The sequence below is a fragment of the Dermochelys coriacea genome, chromosome 8, assembly GCF_009764565.3.
Source record: "Dermochelys coriacea isolate rDerCor1 chromosome 8, rDerCor1.pri.v4, whole genome shotgun sequence".
Taxonomy (NCBI): Eukaryota; Metazoa; Chordata; order Testudines; family Dermochelyidae; genus Dermochelys; species Dermochelys coriacea.
This window is the reverse complement of record NC_050075.1, coordinates 18,861,875-18,884,308: the sequence shown is the minus strand read 5'-3', so window position 1 is coordinate 18,884,308 and position 22,434 is coordinate 18,861,875. Positions and strand designations below refer to the sequence as shown.

Below are 22,434 nucleotides of genomic sequence, written 5' to 3'. Positions count from 1 at the left end.
TCTTTAAGTGTAGTTAAACTCTGGAATAGGCTTCCCAGGGAAGTTGTGGAAGCCTATCACTGGAGATTTTTAAGGACGAATTAAGACAAACGCTTGTCAGGGATGGTGTATGTATACTTGGCCCTGTCTCAGCGGGGCTGGACCAAATGACCTCTCAAGTATTAAATTCTATGATTAAATTCCAGTTAGACCCCATTGTACTAACCACAAACATGTAAACAAAAAAGTCAGGGAGAAGGAGACAAACCATTCGTAGTCTATATAACCTCAAACCTTTTCAGCCAAAGATTCCAGCTGCACCAGACTTGTTCTTTTAAAATGGCTGCAAAACAGCCTGGCTTCCATCCAACTCAGAGTTCTATTTCTTTCTATAAAGTAACAATGTCCATTCCAGTACCACCAGCCAAGCCCAAGAGGACATTTCAAGCTGTACTTGCCTGACATCATTGAAAGAGAAGAGAAAGATACAATATAACAGCTTTCATTTTCCAATTAAAAAGTTGTTTCCTGTGAAATTTAGCTTCTCATGCCCCCCTCACCACATAATTGTTTCTGTTCTACCAGATTTTTTATATTTTGCGGCAGGAGCACTTTTAGAATGAAGAGGGGGACTGATAAATGTTTTACTACTTCGGTGAACACTTTCAGTTAGTTTCCTCCATATGGCAGCTATTTCCATATTTATGCACAAAAATATCCATTTGCTTGTGCAAACTGAGTAGGTGCACATACAAATGCCACTTTAGTGAGTATGCAAATAGATTTGGCAACACATTTTGCCTTATTGGAGGCCTGCTGAAAATGTGGTATTCTCTGCTGCCCAAAGGCAAAATTCACTCCTGTGCAGAGCCAGTTCTAAGTCACTCTACCAGGTAAGTCTCACTTATGCCTGAGTTTGAGAATAGGGGTTGGACTTTCATGGTGCAATTGCCTTGGGCTAGCCCTCTGCACAGGGGTGAATTTCACTCCAGAGGATGGCAACAATACTGTACACTTTATAAAGCGAAACTAAAAATCAACAAGGCCCCAGAACTTCACATCACACTACCTCTCTCCACTCTATACTCAGAGGTGCAGGCAAGGTACATGGGAGGGGTGTGTGTGTGTGTGTGTGTGTATATAAATTGAAATGAGCAACATTTCTTATGAGCAGACCAGGTATGTGAATGTGAATCTCAACACCTTAACTGTCCACCAAATAAAAAAAAAAGTGTCTCAGAGACAGGGAAGAACAAAGGAGGGAGCCTATGAATTCACATATTTATGTCAGGTTTACCAGTCTTAAGAGCATCCCTTTGGTTTTGCATATTCAACTTTTAATGTTTTCCCCCCGAGACATTAATGACCCATTCTTGCAGTACACATGTAGCGCAGTATAAACATTTTATTCTGCAGACAGCACAAGTGGGAAGTGCCATCTCCCTTCTGAGTTTTGCAAACCTCTCTGCAGGAGAAAATTATATGCAGCCCTGCGTAATCTCAGTGAAGTGAACAGGCTTGTAGAGGGAGTAAATCATACAGATTTCATTCTCTGTTATACTAATGTCAGTCTGGACTAATTAGTGACTTTAAAGGAGTTACTAGACATTTAGACCGGAGAAGGCAAGAACAGAATCTGGCCTTTTGTGTACTGATGGAGCTTTTGCTGTAGAATTTCAAAGAGCTACAAAACAGGGTAACATTATTTGGCTGCATGTAAGAATCATCTGCCATAAAAATGAAAGATCAGTGCACATTTGTTGGATTGCACCACAGTGATTGGGGGGGGGAGGGTGCTTTTGTTGTTTTTAAATACTTTTTCCTTGGCTGAAGGAATTTTTAACTTTCAATTTCCAGTTTCAGACAGATCTGACTTTTTTTTTTTTTTTTTTTTTTAAAAAGGCCTTACCTAAATTACAGACACCTACATCCTCTGGCTCAGCACAAACTGCAGTGTCCTCACACTTTCCGGATATGCTAGTGCATGGCTTGTCCCAATAGCAGTCTGGGCATTTCTTTTCACAAGATGGTCCATAGTATCCAAAATCGCAAGCTTAGAAAGAAATTAAAATCCTGAAAAACCTCCATAATGGTTACATGGACACTAATTGCTGGAAACAATGCTGAATAATTGCCTCTCAAGTCTAACGTATGTGAAATGCTTAGAATTTCTAGCTAGGGGTCACTAGAATTTAAGACAAAATAGGATTCCAGAAACCTAAATCCACTTATTACAGAGCAGAATATCCACATCAGCTTCATAGTGAAAACCTCTATCGGAAGCTATAATTTATTAGGGACAGTTTATTGATACTCTGTATCCATTCTAACATCTTCTGAAAAGGTACCTCTAAATAATGGACACTACCTGATTTTAAGTATGTTGCGCTTTGTGCAAATCCACTGATGACTAACTTAGAGTCATGTATTAGGAAATAACTGTCTTGCCATAACACGTAGCCAATGCATCTGGACCTCTGCGTTACACAGATTTGTCTGACCAATGTGTGGTTAGTGTATTTAGCTGATGCTGCTGGAGTTGGCAAGATCATCACTGCATCCCAGATGCTTATGAACAAATCAAGATCTGGAAGGGGGGAAAAGGTTTTCATTTATTTAGCAAAACAGTGCTATAGTACAAGACATTAACTCCTCATTATTAATGTGTGTGTATATATAATGTATGTTAATCACTAATCTTGTGGTACTCCACTAGTAATGACATTACCTAGCCCTTTCATTAATAACTTAGAAGGTGGCTGGAGAAAATGTAGAAATATACAAAGTAATACATTCGTGTATACACACACATATGTATATATTCAGCATAGTTTCCAGCAGTTAGTGTCCATGTAACCGCTATGGAAGTTTTTCAGAGTTGGTGTTAAATTTCTTTTTCAGCTTCCACAGCTTCCATCCACAGTATCCAAAATCACAAGCTAAAAAAGAAATTTAACACCAACTCTGAAAAACTTCCATAGCGGTTACATGGACACTTGCTGCTGGAAACTATGCTGAATATATGCATACATTTGCGTATACACCCATATATTACTTTGTATATTTCTACATTTACTCCAGTCACCTTCTAAGTTATTAATGAAAAGGCTAAATTATGTCATTACTAGTGGAGTGCCGCAAGATGATTAATTCAACAGAAATGATGCAAAATTGATCATTTGAACAGTAATAAAAAATCTTTTACTACAAATAGTCTGACAATGAAACAAGAGGTACTTCTCTGCATTTCTTCATAGCCAGCATATAAGTAAATGGCAGTCATTTGTCTGAAGCGCCACACAGTATTTTGAACAACATTTTTTCTGTGTAACATCAGGTGTCTCAAAATATCAGAGGACAATCTGTATTCACCCATATTCATGCATATTCACATGTAACACGTCATCTCTCCCTCTGAGCCTATACTTTTAAAACTGTGTCCTGAAACTTTTGATGGCCTTTTATGCCAAAATGAAAGTTCACTACTGGACAGTCTTGAATGAGTTTGAGTGAGAATTCTTTGAAATACTTCGTTGTAATGAGTGCTTTTTCATTGCCCAATGCTGCTACAAAAGCCCTTTGGGAAATTAAAATGCCTTCAATCTCACAGGGAAAACTAATCTTGATTATTCAAAATTTTACACCAGTAAGGGTGAAATTCACCCAGGTGCAGAGAGCCAGCCCAAGACCTAGGCACCATTTAACGCCTACTGAAATCCTCCATGCTGGCCACCTGCAATGAGGTGAATATCCCACAGTAAGTGAATATAAATCAGATTCCAAACCTGGTTCTGCTGGCTTCTTGCACACCCATTCCTTGGCTCTCCTACAGCCTGCTGCAGTGATATGTTCGCCAACTGACATTTCAACACATCTCAGCCAACTGCTTCTCTTTCTGAAAGTTAGCCTGTTGTGGAAAATAAAAACAACTCAGGGGGACTGTTACTTTTGCGGCTAACAAGCATCTAACTTAAAAATATCAGTAAATGGAACCACCCTAGGTAGGACAATGCCAATGATAGAAGGTATAAAAAACCCAGGGCAAGGTGGAAATATGACTAAAAGCTAATGTGATGATTGTCTGTAAGTGCCTGCCAGGGATTAACAAAAAGCATGGCAATAAGAGAGGGGAATTCTTATTCGCAGCCAATGGAGTCACTACAATTTAAACTAGAACTGGATTTCAGAAAATTAAGTCTACTTTACTACAGAGCATGATATCCATGTAAGCGTCAATATGCTGAAAACCCAATAAACTGAGAGGGGTTTTTTTTAATTAAAAACAAAGAGGAAGAAACATTTTATAAAGTAAGACAACTGAATAGCCACAAAGAAAGGTTAAAGAATTAACATCAATGGTGTAATCAGAGAAACACTAGATAAAGACCTGAGTCAGTGTCTGCCCTTAATCAATGTAAATCTGGAATTACTCCAGTCAAGTCAGTTTATGCTGAAGTGAGAGAGCGAGCTGAATTTGGTTTCCTAAGGGTATTGTAAAATTATTCTACGAATACTATAATCTCTACATAGATTACAGGTATATTCTCTATATATTTTATATATAAATAGTCTATAAAAATAGCCTATGAATACTTTCCCCCACAGAGTAGAATGACTAGATGGATCTTACCTGAATATCTGGACATTAATATGTCTAAGCTAATAAATTTGATTTTTTTGGATCTCATTGTTTTGATGTGGTTTCAGATCACAACCACACTATGCTTGATACATATAGATTGCTTGATATACAGACCATTCCAATACACTAGATGCATTATCTCCATGTGCCCAGGCCCAGGTGCCATCTTGGTTTATATCTTGCAACCCTGTCCATGTGGGTCCATTCAGAGATGATTTAATCCAACTCTGTATACAAAAGTTTTCAGAAACAAAAAGGAAAAAGTATCCGTGGTTTTACTGTTTATCAAAATGAAACAGGACAAGTATTAAAAAGAGAAGAAAACCATATTATCTGAGTCCAAATCTGCTGATATTTCATGAAAGAAAAAGTCCCCTGAGATCAAGCCAATTCCTTGGATGCTTGATACAGCAAACACTTCTGATCCAAAAACCTTCCTGTGGTGCCTACGGCTCCACATAAACATCAATGGAACTTCCAGATGTTCAGCACGTGCCATAACACCTGAGCGGTGTCACCCTTCCCGAAGTTCTGTCACCCTATGCCAAAAACCCATTAAGAGAAGAAAAGCGGTGACATTAGTAACTGTACCAGTTCTTCCTGGCTTTCAAACCAAACCAGTTCAGCACCTCTGTATCGACTACAGGTGGAATTGGCATCCTTCCACGGTTTCGTTTTAGCGTGTGAGATATAGTAACAGTACCTGTTCCAGTAGCGCCATCCAGCCTCATCTGGACATTGTAGACTGACTGTGGCTTTAAAAAAAAACAAAGCCACAGCATTGATCTCTGTTACGTCAAAAACAACATGACGGGCATTTACCCTTAAAATAGTCACATTCTTTGCGTTCACAAAACTGCCAACAATTCATTCTGAGGGTAAATTCCTCTCTGCAAAGAAGGCTGGCAGAAGGGCTATGCACCATTCATGTCCTACTTATCCGCTATTACAGTGATGTGAGTTAGGTGATGTATAGGCCTTGCACTGGCATTTCGCATGGTGAAGAGGATGTGTGTGTGAATAATTCATCCTCTGCACAACTCCCTTTGAATTTAACAGGTGCTGCACTATGAGATCCCTGGGAACCACTTTGAAAATTTAGAAGGCATGAGGGAAAATGCATATGTTCCTCAGCCTCCCGAGCTTGCATGATTTTTTAAAAAAATTGGATGTGATACAGTAAGTTTTCCTGGATCCTCATCAATAGGTCTAACAAGATACTTCTCTTTCAGCTACCTGAAGAGGCTTTAATTAAGCTGTTTGCAGTGCACGGACAGAGAGTAGACCAGAGAGCCACATGAACAATTGGCAAAGAGCTTTGTGGCACCTTATAGACTACCTGATATATTGGAGCATGAGCTTTTGTAGGTGAATAATCACTTCGTCAGATGCATGTAGTGGAACATGAACAACTGTTTACCTACATTTCTGTGCACAATTATATTTATGTGCACAAACTGGATGAATAGACACATGTCTGTACAATTTAGCACCTACAATGAGGCCCTGATCTTGGAAAGTTTCTCACGTCCTTATGTGTTTGCAGGATGAGTGCTTGAGTGTGCAATTTCTGTTATTGCACCGGCAAATTAGTCACCTGTGTGTCCAGTGATGCAATCTGTAATCTCTACAATATACAGGAGAGACCCCATAGCAATTTCAAATTGAAGTTTTCCCTGATGTAGTTAGCCAAAATTTCCCTTCTTATTACTCTTAAACAGTGTGCCCTGTGCCAAATGTCAGCTCAGTTGCTTCCCTCCACACCAAAAGAGGCAGCATCGCCATGAAGCTATACATATTCTGCAGCATTTATGAAACGCCAAGACTCCATGGAACTCCTCTCGGGTCAGTTTTACACTGATGTAATCCCAGTGGCTTCAATGCAGATACCTGTATTTGAGAGGAGAATCAGGTCCTATCTTTCTGCCTGCAGCACCAAATACCGTTGTATTCGGACTCCACCATATTGGTTAGTACTTTATTCTTTGGAATGAAGAGGTGTTAAAGGGATGCAAATTATGATTATTAACTTGCTTCTTAAAGGAAAATCAGGCAGTTCCTCCCACAGCTCTGACCTACAAGATCTTGGTTTAAATAGCCCTTATTATGTAGCCTATTATTCTTGGGCTTCTATGTGCTTTGTAATATTGCTGTAATACAAGTGTATTAATCTATAGTCATTTCTGTTTTTAATGTCCACACAGACAAATTTTGCTATGAGCAGTGCATTTTTAAGAAGTGCTGACCCAAAGTGAAAGCATTCTTCCATATGGTTCCTCTATGATTTTCTTAGGCCTACAGCAATTAAGTATACACCAGTCAGCACAACATTAATCTTAGTCCTCACTCTGAACGCTGTCTTTTTATGTTATATCCCTTTCTCTGATCCTTTGTTTTTAAGAACATGAGCTTCTCAAGGCTGGGACTGTCCTTCTCTGCGCGCACGCACGCGCACACACACACACACACACACACGCACGCTACTGTAAGCTAAATAATAATAAATCTTAAGATTCGGCCTTTGTGAGTTTTTGGGTGAAAGCAGAAGCATTTATCTCTCACTCACTCACTCACTCACACACACACACACACACACACACACACGCATGCACGCATTTATATAATTAAAAAAAAAGGCCCAGGAAATAAAGGAAAATCTTTCTAATTATAAGAGTAGTTAAGCTCTGGAATAGACTGCCAAGGGAGGCTGTAGAAGCCCTATCATTGGAGATTTTTAGAAATTGGTTGGACAAACACCTGTCAGAGATAATCTAGGTTTACTTGGTTCGGCCTCAGTGCAGGGGGGTGGACTTCTCGAGGTCCCTTCCAGCCCTACGTTTCTATGAGTCTCTGATTAGCCACAATCAGAGTCGCGTAAGGGTTACTCAAACTTCCGCTAGGTAGCAAGAGCCCTTAAGGGACTGTCTGCCAGTTGGAGTTCCAGGTACACATCCTCGTCCTCCCTTGCACTAGGGACTATAAGGGAGGGGGGCATAGAAGTTGGTTGTGCCTGCTGTACACCCGTTGAGGACTCCATTCCCCGCCATGCTGGGGGAAACAGGGCCATATTCTATACTCGTAGCACTATTCTGGAAGGACAAAAGAAATGATGTAGGGAGAGAATCTGGGCCAACAAGTAAAACCACCCACTGATACACTTGGCCTCATGTTGAACCCTTCTTGGTAGTCTCAGAGAAGCCACGAACTGAACTGGCATGAAGACTAGTGCTCAGCCTTACTGTTAGCACAACGGAGAGGGAGGTTTGCACTGCTGCTCCACCTTTTCTGTGATTTATCAGAAGATTTAAGGATCCAATATAATCAATCAGTCCGGCATCTCTCCTAAACCAGACAGATTTCAAACTTGTATTGGTCTGCAGGAGCTCAAGGGCAGGAAGAGGACACAAGCACCAAAGAGAAAGATAGTTTGCACTCTCGGGCTTTCATGGGCCACAGTCCTAGGCACCAGTCCACACAAGAGGGACCGAGCACCTCATCTATCTAGTTTCAATGACTGACGTGTAAAATGAAAGAAATGGGGCATCATTTCTTGTCAACATCCCTCCTAACCCTAGCCAGCTCATTTTTATGTGGATTAAAACCCAGGCAAAGTATAGAAAACTGGGTGTTCTGAGGCATCCCCTTTTAGTACTTACTTGCCACACAGCTTGCTACAGTGAATGGCAACAGACACGTGGTTTTCTCATCACAGAATCCAGTCAAACTGTTACAAGGCAGGATGCTAGTGCAGCGGGGGCAGGCTTTCCTGCATCCAGATCCATACTGCCCAGAAACACAGCCTAGATAAGGGAAACACATAGCAAATTTCCGAGACTAACCCATTACATCCAACTTTTTCCTTTCTTGTTCATTTTTTTTCCAATCTCCACTACCAAAATTGAGAACCAGATGAGATTGTAGAATTGGGCTGGAGAAACAGCTATCAGCATTTGGGTTCAAATGAGATGTTATCTTGGAATAAATGCTTTAAAATGTAACAGATATGTGACTTAACACAAGCTCATGTCATCCCTACCGTCTCCGTCATCTGTTGAGGCAAGAAAAGTAGTCAGCTATATAACAGCTAAGAAAAAAACATTAACAAGAGACTTATGCAAAGGCCAAAAGTATAGTTATAACTTTTATCAATGAAAATTTCCAAATATGGTTGTAAGCTCCTGTTACAAGTGGAATCTAGATTTCCAAGCTGATAAGCTATGTTGAAACCAAGAGTGCACAGAACCTATGAATTACAGGACTGGAGAAGATAAGGCAAATTATATTATTAGTCCAAATATGGATTTAGGAGCCTAACCCAAGTTTGAGAACCATCATTCTTAAACAGTGCCTAATAAATGAACCAAAGAACCATAAATAGCAGGACCAGGAAGAGATCATTTGAGTCATCAGGTAGGAATTTCTGCATTTTCAGAGACTGCTACCTATACACTTCCATGAAATGTATTCACTATCCCATTCTTGAATAACTGCAGTGATGTTGCCTAGACTCTCTCCATTATCAAATAGCTTATACTACCAAGAACTTTTTCCTGAAGTCTATCCTAAACTTTTCCTTCTTTACCTTCAGGACATCTTCTGATACTGTAAATAATTCCCTTCCTTCATTTATATTACTGCCTCAAAAGCATTTATAGATTATGATCATGTCCTCCATGAGTCTCCTCTTTTCCAAACTCTATACATTTAGCACATTCAATATCTCTTCCTGTGCCCTATCTGCTAATCTTTCTACCATCCCTTTTTGCTCTTGGTATTTTTTCTACTTTTTTCCTATAATACTTGTAAGTTATGGGAGCTAGAAATGCATGTGGATATATCATAGAATCATAGAATATCAGGATTGGAAGGAACCTCAGGAGATCATCTAGTCCAACCCCCTGCTCAAAGCAGGACCAATCCCCAATTTTTGCTCCAGATCCCTAAATGGCCCCCTCAAGGATTGATCTCACAACCCTGGGTTTAGCAAGCCAATGCTCAAACCACTGAGCTATCCCTCCCCCACAGATGTGGGTGTTTGCTATCCGTCCAGCTGTGTTACTGTGAGAAAAGTTATCATGCCAGGCTTCCATCCCAGCTGACCTCTCCACTTCTTCCCTTCCCTATAGCCCACTCGCTGGCTTACTTTCCCCCCTTTTTACCTATTTGTTTAAGTCTTTTTATTACTATTGTTACCCCCATCCTAACATGTTGTATCTGTGTAATATTGTTTGATTTTGTATTGTCTGGTCTTGCAGCTTTGACAGTTGTAAAGTTAGGTAACCACATGATTTTACTGCCTATCCTACGAAATGTGCAGCATTTGGTAACATATACAAGCCATAAGTCATTTACCTTTTTGTATTTTGTTTCTCTGTGAAAATTAATAAAAAAATCAAAAATATTAAAGAATATAAATGCTAATATTTAACATCCTCTTTCCATTCTCCACTTTGACATCCCACCCTTATTAATTACTCTATTTTCTGACTACTTCCCAATACATACTATGGTGTTTCTCATTGAAAACTGACGTTAACCCAATTTTAATTAGTTTATTATGGGGCACTATATCAAAAGCCTTACTGAAATCCTAATATGTTACATCTGTTATATCCCTGCTATCCCCTTGTGATGTGGTGTGCTGGCCCTTTGTGCAAAGAACCCATATGAATTAAAAATATCCTATTGCAATCTGGTCACTGAAAAGAAAACCCACTATTAATGCTGGATCTACTGCAGGGATGGAACAACCACCACAAGTAGGGATTAAAAAATAGGGGTTGCTTAACCAGGTGGCCCTTGAGACACTATCAGTTAATCCACCACGAAATATAACACATGCTGGCTTTCCCTGGAAAGGGGATTGTGAGGTCACAGGAACCTACAGAAAGGGTTCTGGCCGAGACAGCTGGAAAGGGGATCTATCTATATTTTAGATTCTATTTACATACTTCAAGTTGATACCTGAGAAAGAAGCACCTGGCCTGGGACCCTAGGAGAAAGGTCTATGTTGTGTTTTGTAATTATGTTCTATTAAAGGCCTAATAAATCAGAAGGGAAAAGACTTTACAGTTAACTAGAAACCAGAATATCTGTTTTTGTATGATGGGGAAGCCTGTTTACACTACAGTGATCACATGGAAGGAGGCTAGCAGATTTGCATGACACATCTTTAATAAAGCTTTCCTGCCTGCCAAGTGATTAGACACCTTTCTCCCAAACTCTCACATATTGGTGCACTTCCTGTCTCCCACCTGGCCCTATTTCCTATTTATAAACAAAATATTCTACCCAAACAGCATGGTCCTTCTTTCTTAAAGACTGGAGCACCTTAGGGTTCAGCCTCCTGGGATTAGTTCTCAGACCCACAATGCACTTCTTTGAGAACATGTATTTTACATATGCTGTGAAATAATAATACTTATCCGGTGAAAGGGGCAAATCCTCTACCCTGGGTTTAGCCTGAGCAACAGCTGCAGAGGCTATTTCAGCTCAATGCCATACAGGGGCACCCCAGGAAGCTGAGGAATAGACTCAGACTTTTGGGGCAGAAGGGACCATCGTAAGCATCTAATCTGAGCTCTTGCACATCGCAGGCCACAGAACCTCACCCACCCACTCCTGTAATAGACCCATAACCTCTGACTGAGTTACTGAAGTCCTCAAATCATGGTTTAAAGACTTCAAGTTACAGAGAATCAACCGTTTACTCTAATTTAAACCTGCAAGTAACCCATGCTCCGTGCTGCAGAGGAAGGCTAAAATCTCCCAGGGTCTCGGCCAATCTGACCTGAGGGAAAATTCGTTCCTGCCTGACCTCAAATATGATCGTCAGTTGGACCTTGCGCACTTCGGCAAGACCCAGACAGACACCTGGGAAAGAATTCTCTGTCGTAACTCAGAGCCCTCCACGTCTAGTGTCCCACTACCGGCTACTGGGGGTGTTTGCTACTAGCAGTTACAGTAAGTTGTGCAGGTCCTGCCTGGCCCCCAGGAGTCTTGTTCTCCTATTGTCTCAGACAAAACTCAACTGGTTCCACTGCCAAAGGAGGCTCTGGAATGGAGGGGTGGGACTGGGTCACGATTTCCCACATGCAGAGCTTTCCATTCCTGGATCTCCAAGAGCTTTACAAAAGTGGGCAAGCAACATTATCTCCATTTTTCTAGAAAGGGAAACTGCTTTGTCCACAGTCACAAAATAATAGCAGACTGGGAAAATAATCAAGCCCCTGCTCTATGACAATCTCCTACTTAACAAGATTCTGAATCTTTACTTTTGCAGACTCTTTACTCGTACGATAAAAACAAAGGTAAAAACAAAAAAGTTTATTTTTTAAATCATATTTATAATTTTTTTAAAATAATTAGTAAAGAGAAAAGATGGATCCTTACTTGTTTTTAAGTAAACTATACATCTATGGGGAGCTGACACCATTTCACTTCCTGAGACAAGATAAAATTTGGATCCCCAACTACTTATTCCTGTACAATGAGCTTTCATCGTGCAATAGATTTTTGCTTCAGTTAGGGTACTGTACTGAGCCATTGTCACCAGAGAAAGCAGTATTCTTCCAGGATACTCAAGGAAAATATCAAGGTCTGCAAGTGAAAAGAAGGTTGTAAGGTTGACAAGAACACATAGCATGAATCACAAAGACGCTGAAGTCGGACTAGCTTGGCCTGCAGCTCCCTTATCCATGGCAATTACACTAGCTGAAGGACTAAAGTTTCTAGAGCAACTACGCCATGCTTCACAAAAGCATCCCTATTCAGGACAGCACTTAATCACTTGCAGGACTAAAGAACACAAGTGTTGTCCTGCACAATGATAGAGTTAGGTACATACTTAAGTGCTTTCCTGAACTGGGGCCTTAATGACTACTCATTAAGTATTTTAATAAGTATAAGCAGAAAGAGTGCAGGATGCAATGAAGGATCCATTCAGCCCTGTTTTTTTCCTGGTTAATGCATCGATTTTTGATGCACACCATGTTGTACAGAATTATTTTAGACCCTTACTTTTTATGAACTGTTTTGTTGTCTGAACCCAGATAGCTTGATCTGCAGGGAGAATCTATGTTTCATTTAGACTAAAATATTTTTTTTTTGGGGCTGAACTTCTCCAGCAGCACAAATTTAAGTAGTTGTATTTTATACAGTCCATCTGGAGACTTCTGGAGACACAGAAGGAATTTCATACAATAGCTTCATTTTATTCAATAGTTACCACATATAAAGTCAAACAAACCACCACATGATTTATCACAAGATATCATGGCATGTAATACAGTATTCAATTTCGCTCCTTGAGGTTTGTCAATAAGACATCTCATGATAGTCTTTTCGTATATCATGAATTAGTTTTGAAAGTATCTTGTTGATACATTTTTCTAAATTGTTCTTGCACAGCAATTCCTAATTTAAATTACACTGTGGAGATCGGGGCAGATTCTCAGCTGCTGTGAAATCAGCACAGTTCCATTTAAATCAATGAGATAAACCCATTTACATCGCCTGAATACTTGGCACATAGAGTTAGCTAGCTCGGGAATCTGCATTCCCTGGGCATAGTACGTATGCAGCAACATGCAATCAGATACATCGTGAAAAGCATCTTATAAGATCCTACATAATTAGATGTAGACACAACTACTGGTTCTTTAGATCACCACCTGCTTGTTTTTCACACACCCAGTGCAGGTGTGTGGAGCAACCAGTAGCCATAAGTTCTCCTCCTTTCTTCATCTGAGCACATCCACTTTGACCCCTTTTAATGTCTGAAAGCCTGTTTAAAAAAATAAGGAAGCATAGGTGATTACTAAAGCAATCATTAGCCCTGCTGTACAATCAGAAACACACAATATGCCCCCCCCAGTAAATTGTTCTTTTATTATGAAACAAGAAGTTATCAGAATATAAACACCCTCTCTCTCCTCTTTGTTATATTGGCTCTTTTCAAAACTACTGAAAAATGTAACTACTCAAAAAAAAAAAAAGTCCTAATAAACCCATCAATACCCATTTGCTACATACAACAGAAATAATGGCAACAATATGACCTTAAGTAGGTCAAGCATTCAACTGAGTCAATCTATCCAAAAGGAAAAGAAACACATGCTGAAATCACATCTATCCACCTTCAAATACAAAATGTTATTCTATCATTTCAATAATTCCCATGTTGATTTCAGGTGCTTTCTTCAAGAGCGTGATTAAAATTCTTTGTATCTATGGAGTGCAAATGTATTTTCTGCTATTTTTGTATTTAATTCCAGAAAGTTTCTTCTTGAGACTGCCAAATGCACACATGCAGATTCACTGATTCGAAGGCCAGAAAGAACCATTATGATCATTTTGTCTGACCTCCTGTAACACACAGGACATAGAACATCCACAAAATAATTCCTACAATGTATCTTTTAGAAAACTTGATTTAAAAAATGCCAGTACCTAATACTTTGCATTAGTAGATTTAAAGTTCATTAATCTTTGACAAATAGAACAGAAAGGTGAGAATAAGATGAGAGTTTCTTCACAATAATTAAAGGAATTTAAGAAGAGTTAATCCTCAGAACATCTACAGAATCTAAAATGCATGGTTTGGGAAGCAAATCAAAGACTTGAGGATGTACACGATACTTAAAACTCTGTCCACCTAAAGTGACTTGAAGACTTATCTCTAATGGATTTGGAAGACAGAAAATGCAGACAGGAAAGCTACACAACAAAGCCATCAAGAATACATTTGCAGCTTTAATATTTCTGCTAGTTTTGGGACTAATCTTAATTTCTGTCCCTTTTTCATGCAGTAAAGGAACTGTTGGATGGTGGAGCCAACATACTTTGAGATAAAGAGGCCTGAATTTCATGGGCAGTATCAGTGATCACTCGGAAGCCTGACTGTTTAGCAATATAAGACCATGTCTCCACTGTGGATCTGCCCCAATGGCCAGCAATCAGTGTAACTGAACACACACCTCCCCCGGTATAGATCTGCAAAGCTGCTGTTTGCACTTGTGGCGGATATCCCCCTGTAAACTGCAATAGTGTAAATCATGACTTCATAGCTCTTTATTGTGGTTACGCTAGGAATCTGCAGTGAGGCAGCTACACTACAGGCTGGGCACCAATGGCAACAGTTAGGGCATGTCTCCAGCATAGAGAAGGATTAAGGGTGAGATTCACAAAGGGACTCAGGAGTCTATCCTCCACTTTATTTGTACTGCTTCATAAAGTTGTTCCAACCAGGTGTTATATACCCCTTCGTTTGTGAAGATTATTGTTACACTAATAATTATAAAAGCACATCTCAATGTCTTCCGTTTTCCTGCTTAACAGAAATGTCTATGCCTGCCAAATCCACTAGACAACTGTCAGCTCTAGCATCTGCAGCTAATGCTAATGTACAGAGAACATGATAGCTATTATGGTTAAAATTAAAACAATACTTTGCTCCAGCAGGCTATAGCAGTGATTCTGGTGGGGGGAAAAAAGTTAGCTGGGGAAGCACCTCAGTCTATGGAAGATCAGTTGAGTACATGAAACAGCCAAGCATATAAAGTCAACCCATTCCCCAGCTCCTTGACTGCTAGGTTTTCATAATTAAGATGGTAACTCCTTACCAGTTGAGTGCAAGATTAGCACCATGTCCGCTAGTCCATTGCCAGGCACTAGACTGCTGCTTTGACAAACCAATCCAGGTGCCACCCTCCAGCATGGAAGCCACCCACATCTGAAACAGTAATAGTTTTCTGCTGCTGTTAAAATTCCCACAATGCTCTTCTCATCCAACTGTCTCTCAAATCCTGCCAGGAAGTCAGTGAAAAGCCCCATTTGATAAACAAAGAGGAAGAAGAGTTGGCTCTGCTGCCTTAGAACTACATTGAAATAAAGGATTCCCCAAAGAGAGGAGTCTGATAGAGTACCCAGAGAGAAATTTAACTTTCAAGATTGAAAAGACAATACAAAATTCACTTAAGACTTTCAAACTACAGATTTTCTTTGGAATGAAAATAACTCCTTCCCTTTTCAAAAATACCTTTTCTTCTGCACTATCTATTTGGAGAAGACTAGCATGCTTATACAATGCACATTGGGCCAGAGCCTGCTCCCACCGCAGTGTCTCTTTCCTTTCTAGGTAATAACAGTTTCCATTCCAATACCACCACATGGGGTCTTGAGGGCACTTTAAACTGGTGAGTCCTGCAAACAAAGAAGTTTAAGGGCAAAGGGAATGTAGAAAGATGCATCAACCCGGGTAACGTATCATCCAGGATGAACAGAAAACAGACTACGAGTAGTGATACAGCTAGATGGGCCATTAGCTGAAAAAATGTGCTGTGAGGTTCCACAGGAGTATGTGCAGGTTTCTGAAGACAGGAATACGCACTTTTAAATGGGTGAATAGCAAAGCTTTGTCTGTACAGTGCCTGGGACAGTGGGGCCCTGATCCTTGATTGGGAATCCTAGGCACTACTATAAAATAAACACCACCACACAGTCTGCAAAAGATATTAAAAATACGTTACACCTCCATAAAGAAATTTGCTAACTATTTGAAACTGTATGGGTCACATTTTCAGTGAATCTCTTTCCCTGTGTCTGCAAACTGCTTAAGTGCATTCATTTTGCACATGGAAATTAGCAGACAGGCATGCAAGTTTTTCACGTGCCCTTAACGAGGTCCACGGAAAATATGGTTCCAAAAATTGAGACCATGTTTATTTTTAGAAACAAAATACCTCCTCGGCCTACCTGCCAAGACCCGACTGCAAGGTTCTGCGTTTCTGCTATAAAAGCGGAAGACATCAAAGCCATGACACCAAAAACAGTTTCCTGAACTGTTTGCCATAGACTTCAACAGAAGCAAGACAAGACCCATATTTGTTCTCTGAGTTTCAATGCTGTGGAAACGTTTGTTAGGTTTCTTTTTATAAAGAAAAAAAGTTCAAATTAAATAAATAAACCTCTGCACTTCAGCTTTTAATTTGCACAAGTTATAGCCTCAGAGAAGAGCTCTACCTTTCCAGAGACAGAATCTGTTATATAATGTAACTGCTGGTACACAAAGGGGAGGAGATGAGAATCAGCACAAATAATACTGAATGAGAAAGAGAAAACAAATACACACACACACAATCACTCAAAACAGCCAAATATCCCAAGTCTCCATCAAGGGAAGCAACAGAAGAGAGACAAACTGTTGGGGTAAAGAAAATCCTGCCACAGGGATTGGCAACCTTTGGCCCGCAGCGCGCCAGGGTAAGCCCCTGACGGGCCGGGCCGGTTTGTTTAACTACCACGTCTGCAGGTTCTGCCGATCGCAGCTCCCACTGTCCGCGGCTCCAGGCCAATGGGGGCTGCAGGAAGCAGCGGCCAGCATATCCCTCTGTTTAAGCATAACACCTCGGCCCGTGCCACTTCCCGCAGTCCACACTGACCTGGAGCGGCGAACCGCGGCCAGTGGAACCTGCAATCGGCTGAACCTGTGGACACAGCAGGTAAACAAACCGGCCCAGTGCACCAGGGGGCCTACCCTGGCGGGCCGTGGGCCAAAGGTTGCCGATCCCTGTTCTACAACCTAATGACTGAGAATTACTGTAAAGAAAAACAAGTTACCTTAGTTAAGACTTGATCCAACTCCCACTGGAGTCAATGGGAATTTTCCATTTGACTTAATAAGAGTTGGATCAGGCCCTTATTAAGCAACTGATTCTGTAGCTGATTTATGTCCTGAAGTTACAATGAGCCAAATCTGGGCTACAGAGAAAAGATGGCACAGTGGTTGGAGTCCCAGCCTAGGAGCTGGGAAACTTAGGTATGATTCTTTGCTCTACCTGTGTAACTTCAGTTCCCTAGGTATAAAACAGAGGTAATAGCACATCTGCTGGTGAGCTCTGAGTGTGCTCACTGGACCAGGTCCTGCAGGAAAGTTAGGCAGAGGGAACTATTCTGAGGGAAAGGCATCTGGATGCCTAGAGTGGGACTGCCATGCATGGAGGCAGAAACATAGACATCTAGGAAACTTTTACTGCAAAAATGTAGACGTGGAGCTGAACAGAGGTTTTGTGAACCCCCAATTGGGCCGATTCTGGGATTTAGATACCTAAAGTGACTGTTAGGTGCTTAAATCCTTTTGTGAAGCTAGCCCAACTCAGTATATTCAAAGAATAATTCATTTTGGTTACATCTGCAGGTCACACTAAAACATTTAAGATCCAGGATGTCCTGGGACAGGTAATATTTTATTTATGCACTATACTTATTAGACAGAAAAGGTGAATTAAAAAAAAACACAAAACCCCAATCAGTTAACACTACTGTACCTGATTCACAAATTTCACCTTTAAATTTGTGCACACACATTAACTTTTCTGGGCATTTGCCAGTTACTGAATTGCATCTGAAGTTTCCAGGACACTGCAGACAAACTCCTGCACAGTTTTCTCCATAGTATCCCAAAGAACATTCTGTATGAAGAACAACCAACATACCAGACTTAAATGTAGAGCAGAAATGATATAGCTAAGAAGCTATCTAAAACATTAATAATGAAAGACCTGATCCTGATTTCAACAAGACTGTTACTTCCCAAGGAATTACAGGACCAGGCCCTTAAGCAGAAGTGTTATTTACTGAGATGCAATCAGGGTGGATAAAAATCAACGATTTAATCAGATTTTAAAATCAGATTTTATTTTTTTTATAAACTTTTTGAGGAAAAAACCTATCTAAAGATAGTTTTAATTAAGATCCATGATGAGATATCTTCGAGCTATAATGTAATAGGGATTATAAATTCTAATTCTATAGTAGGGGACAATATATTCATGTAATGTTTAAGAAAAGTTTTGTAAATGGAGTTCCAATAGTTCATGGATTAGGGACCCACGGGCTTCTGTATAGGTTATTTAGGTTAATCTTTCTATCTACCCAATGGGACTCAGTGCTCAGTCTAGAAGATACTAAGGAGGTATCTTTGCAGTTCTCAAACTGTGGATTTATGTCTTCAGAGATAACAGGCTTGTTAATAGCAAAAATGTTTTTAAATAAATAAATAAATAAATAAATATACAGAGGTGACAAATAAACAGACTTCAACTCTATTGTCCTTCTGCAAATTTGTGTACACAGAGTTAGTCAATCCCTTACCTCTCTCTAAAAGTGCAAAGTTTCAAAAAGTTCAATGAATAGAAGATTGTTGGGGGTGAAATAGATCTGGACAAGGAGAACAAGTCTGGAGATAATGTGAGAAGGGAGGGACAGGCAGTAGAAACAAAAGTGTAACTGTTTGAGCAGCATATTTCAGAAGTCTTGAGGTCTTTCTGAGTGTAGCCTTTATTGATATGAGATCTACCATACCATTCTCTCACTAAAAGGGAAAACCTGTAATGGCAGCAGGCCATAAAAAGAGACCCAGTTTGGGAATATTCTAATGAAGTTCTTCTACCTGTGGGTAAGACAGGCATGCGTGCAAAATGCAAACAGTGTAACAAAGAAATGAAAGGCCTGGTTATCCGAATGAAACAATATCATGAGAAGTGTTCCTTCTCAGGAGGAAGCTGCGTTGAAGATGAAAGGAATGTGTCTGAACATGCAGGATCCTCAGGTTGGTAAACTTTTATTTCATACTTCTTTCTTAAGGAATGCCTGTTTTCCTTCTGGACTATTCTTGAATTCTCATGTTTGAGCAAAAAATATAGTTGTTGCTCTATGATACTATCATTTCAGATGCAGCTGTGATAAAAAATAAATAGCTGAAATAGGCAGATCTTCCTTTTACAATTTCACCTTTAAAGTAGTACTGAGTGTCAATGAATGCAATAAGTAATACTAAATGAGCAGTATGATAATAATAATTAAATAACTACATTGATTTATATTGTTTAGGAGAATCCATCTTCAACATATAGGATTCTGAAGACTATCTACCTTCAAGATCACCATCATTTTCTATAGTTTCAGAGTTATCTGCCAATGATAGTGTTTCAGTCACTCATATATGTCACATAGTCACAGTATATCACCTGTAGCAAAAAATAAGAAAAAATAAAAAAAATCTCCATCATCCAGAAACAACTATAGATAAGTTTGTGATAAGAATCAGCAGATTACAAAAAGAGGTAATTGATGAAAAAATTGCCCTGTTTGTTTATGCAACAAACTCTCCTTTCCATATGATTGAGAACCCACACTTCATTAACATGGTTCAGTCACTAAGACCAGGATACAGTCCACCCAAAAGATCAGATGTTGCAGGCAAATTGCTGGATAAAGTGTATGAAAGAGAAACTGAGCAGTGTGCAAAAGGTTTAGAGCAGATGTGGGCAAACTATGGCCCACGGGCCACAACTGGCTTGCCCTGCCCTGCTCCTTGAGCTCCCTGCCGGGGATGCTAGCCCCCGGCCCCTCCCCTGCTGTCGTCCCCCCTCGCCCACAGTCTCAGCTCGCTGTGCCACGTGCGCTCTGGCCCGCCACTCCTGGTGGGCAGCACAACAGTGTGGCTGGCTCCAGCCGGCGGCAGGGCTGCGAGATCCTGCTGCTCTGAGCAGGAGGGTTGGATAAGGGGCAGAGACTCCCGAGGGGCGGTCAGCGGACAGGAAGCAGGGGGTGTTGGATAGGCATGGTAGTACCGGGGGGGCTGTCAGGGGTCGGGGAGCAGGAGGGGTTGGATAGAAGCGGGGGGTCCTGGGAGGGGAAGGTCAGGGACAAGGAGCGGGGGAGAGGGGGGCAATCAGGGGGTGGGAAGTGGGAAAGGGGGGATGGGGGCGGGGGCCAGGCTGTTTGGGGAGGCACAGCCTTCCCTACCTGGCCCTCCATACGGTTTTGCAACCCTGATGTGGCCCTTGGGCCAAAAAGTTTGCCCACCCCTGGTCTAGAGGGTAAAATTGTTAACCTGAGTCTTGATGGGTGGAGCAATGTCCACAATGATCCTGTTGTATGTGCTTGTGTGACAACAGAAGAAGGGAATGTCTTCCTTACAGAAACAATTGATACATCAGGAAATCCACGCACAGCAGAATACTGACAAGTAGTAGTAGTAAAAGCTATAACAAACTGAAAAAATTCAAATGTCTAGTACGCAGCTTGGTTACGGACAATGCTGCAAATGTATCCAAGATGAGAAGACATTGTTTAGAAGCGAGTCCCAAGCTAATAACATACAGTTCCAGTGCTCATTTGATGCACCTCTTAGCCAAAGACTTCAGTGTTCCAGAAATAAAGGCTAATGATGAAATTGCAAAATACATCTGTAACCACCACTTTGCAACAGCTGCCCTGAAAAAAGTGGGAGGAACCAAGCTAACTCTCCCACAAGATGAGCGATGGAATTCAGTAGTGGACTGTTTTGAGCACTGTATCAAGAACTGGCCTAATCTGATGACAGTCTGTGAACAAAATCATGAAAAAATAGATGGCTTTGTCACAGCCAAAATTCTCACCATTGGGCTTAAGAGAAATGTCGAACACATGCGGAGTACCCTGAAGCCTATTTCTGTAGTCTTGAACAAAATGCAGGAAATAGCTGTTTTATTGCTGATGCTGTTGAAATCTGGAAGGAACTGAGTGAGATCTTAAAGAGAGAAATTATGCAATGACAGAGTTAAGTTACAAGCATTAAAACAAAAAATGGGACAAGCACTATCTCCAGCTAATTTTCTTGCAAATATTCTCAATAACTTGGTACCAGGGTCAAACTTTAACTGCTGAAGAAGAGGAGTTGGCTATGACATGGACATCCAGCAACCATCCCTCCATAATGCCAGCTATAATAAACTCCAGAGCTAAGGGTGAACAATTCAAGAAATATATGTTTGCTGATGATGTTTTAAAGAGAGTCACACCAGTGAACTTGTGGAAGTCACTTAAGCACTTGGATTCAGAGACTGTTGAAGTGATAATCTCACTTTTAACAGCAGTAGCTTCTTCTGCTGGTGTAGAAACAATATTTTCTTCCTTTGGACTAATTCATTGCAAAATTGAGAAATCATTTGGGACCTGAAAAAGCAGGAAAGCTTGTTTTTCTTTTCCAGATTATGAACAAACAGGAAGATGAAGGTGAAGACGATTGAGTTAGCTGCAGAAGCCAATATTTTAAGTTTCTCATGTTAACCTGGCTGACATAGTAAATGAAATTTAAAAAAAATTAAATCTAACTATTTTAGTTAAAAACAATTTTAACAAAAACAAACCTGATTTTTAAAAACTTGAATGTTTAACTAAATTCAAAAATTCATATGCTTGTTTTGTTAAAATATTCTATGTTTGCTGTTAAAGAAAAAAAATCCAGAATACATAACGTTGTTTTAGTTAAATAAAACCAATTAAATGTCTGTCTGGTGATGTTCACCTCCTAATACAGCATGGCAAGAAAATCCTCCAAATATTAATGATTAACCTGTTGAATTGGAGATATTTATGAAGTCACTGGGAGGTGAACTATGCTTCAATTACCTTTGTTAAATGAAATAATCAATCATTCATTTTCTGATATAGCTGTAAAATTAATCTGAAAAGTTTTCAAAATAGATCACTTTAAAAATGTATCGTGTGTACCTTCTAAAAATGAAACCTATATCTATCACTGAGTTGTGAAGAATATATATTAAGGTTATAACAACCAACAACAGTGCACTTTTATGTAGAAATCCATGAATCGAGTCTTCCTGACTAGTGATTTAAATCAAATCCACCCTGGATAATACTGCCCTCTGGTCAAGTATAATATCACCTGAAAGTGAGAACAAGCATTTGCATGACACTGTTGTAGCTGGCGTTGCAAGATATTTAGGTGCCAGATGCACTAAAGATTC

The 22,434-nt window shown here is 40.2% G+C and overlaps 1 protein-coding gene across 1 annotated transcript in view; it reads right to left on the bottom strand.

Annotated features, from left to right (window-relative positions):
* Positions 1-267: 267 nt before the first annotated feature.
* LOC119859925 overlaps positions 268-22,434 on the bottom strand; it is a 45,060-nt gene continuing 22,893 nt past the window's right edge. The window contains exons 11-21 of the mRNA XM_043490769.1: positions 17,947-18,090; positions 15,660-15,823; positions 15,244-15,353; positions 13,294-13,406; positions 12,014-12,220; positions 8,278-8,421; positions 5,213-5,376; positions 4,736-4,848; positions 3,765-3,886; positions 2,348-2,566; positions 268-437 (exon numbers count right to left, since the gene is read on the bottom strand). Of these exons, the coding sequence (XP_043346704.1) occupies positions 268-437; positions 2,348-2,566; positions 3,765-3,886; positions 4,736-4,848; positions 5,213-5,376; positions 8,278-8,421; positions 12,014-12,220; positions 13,294-13,406; positions 15,244-15,353; positions 15,660-15,823; positions 17,947-18,090 (1,670 nt within the window). The remainder of the gene's footprint in view (positions 438-2,347; positions 2,567-3,764; positions 3,887-4,735; positions 4,849-5,212; positions 5,377-8,277; positions 8,422-12,013; positions 12,221-13,293; positions 13,407-15,243; positions 15,354-15,659; positions 15,824-17,946; positions 18,091-22,434) is intronic.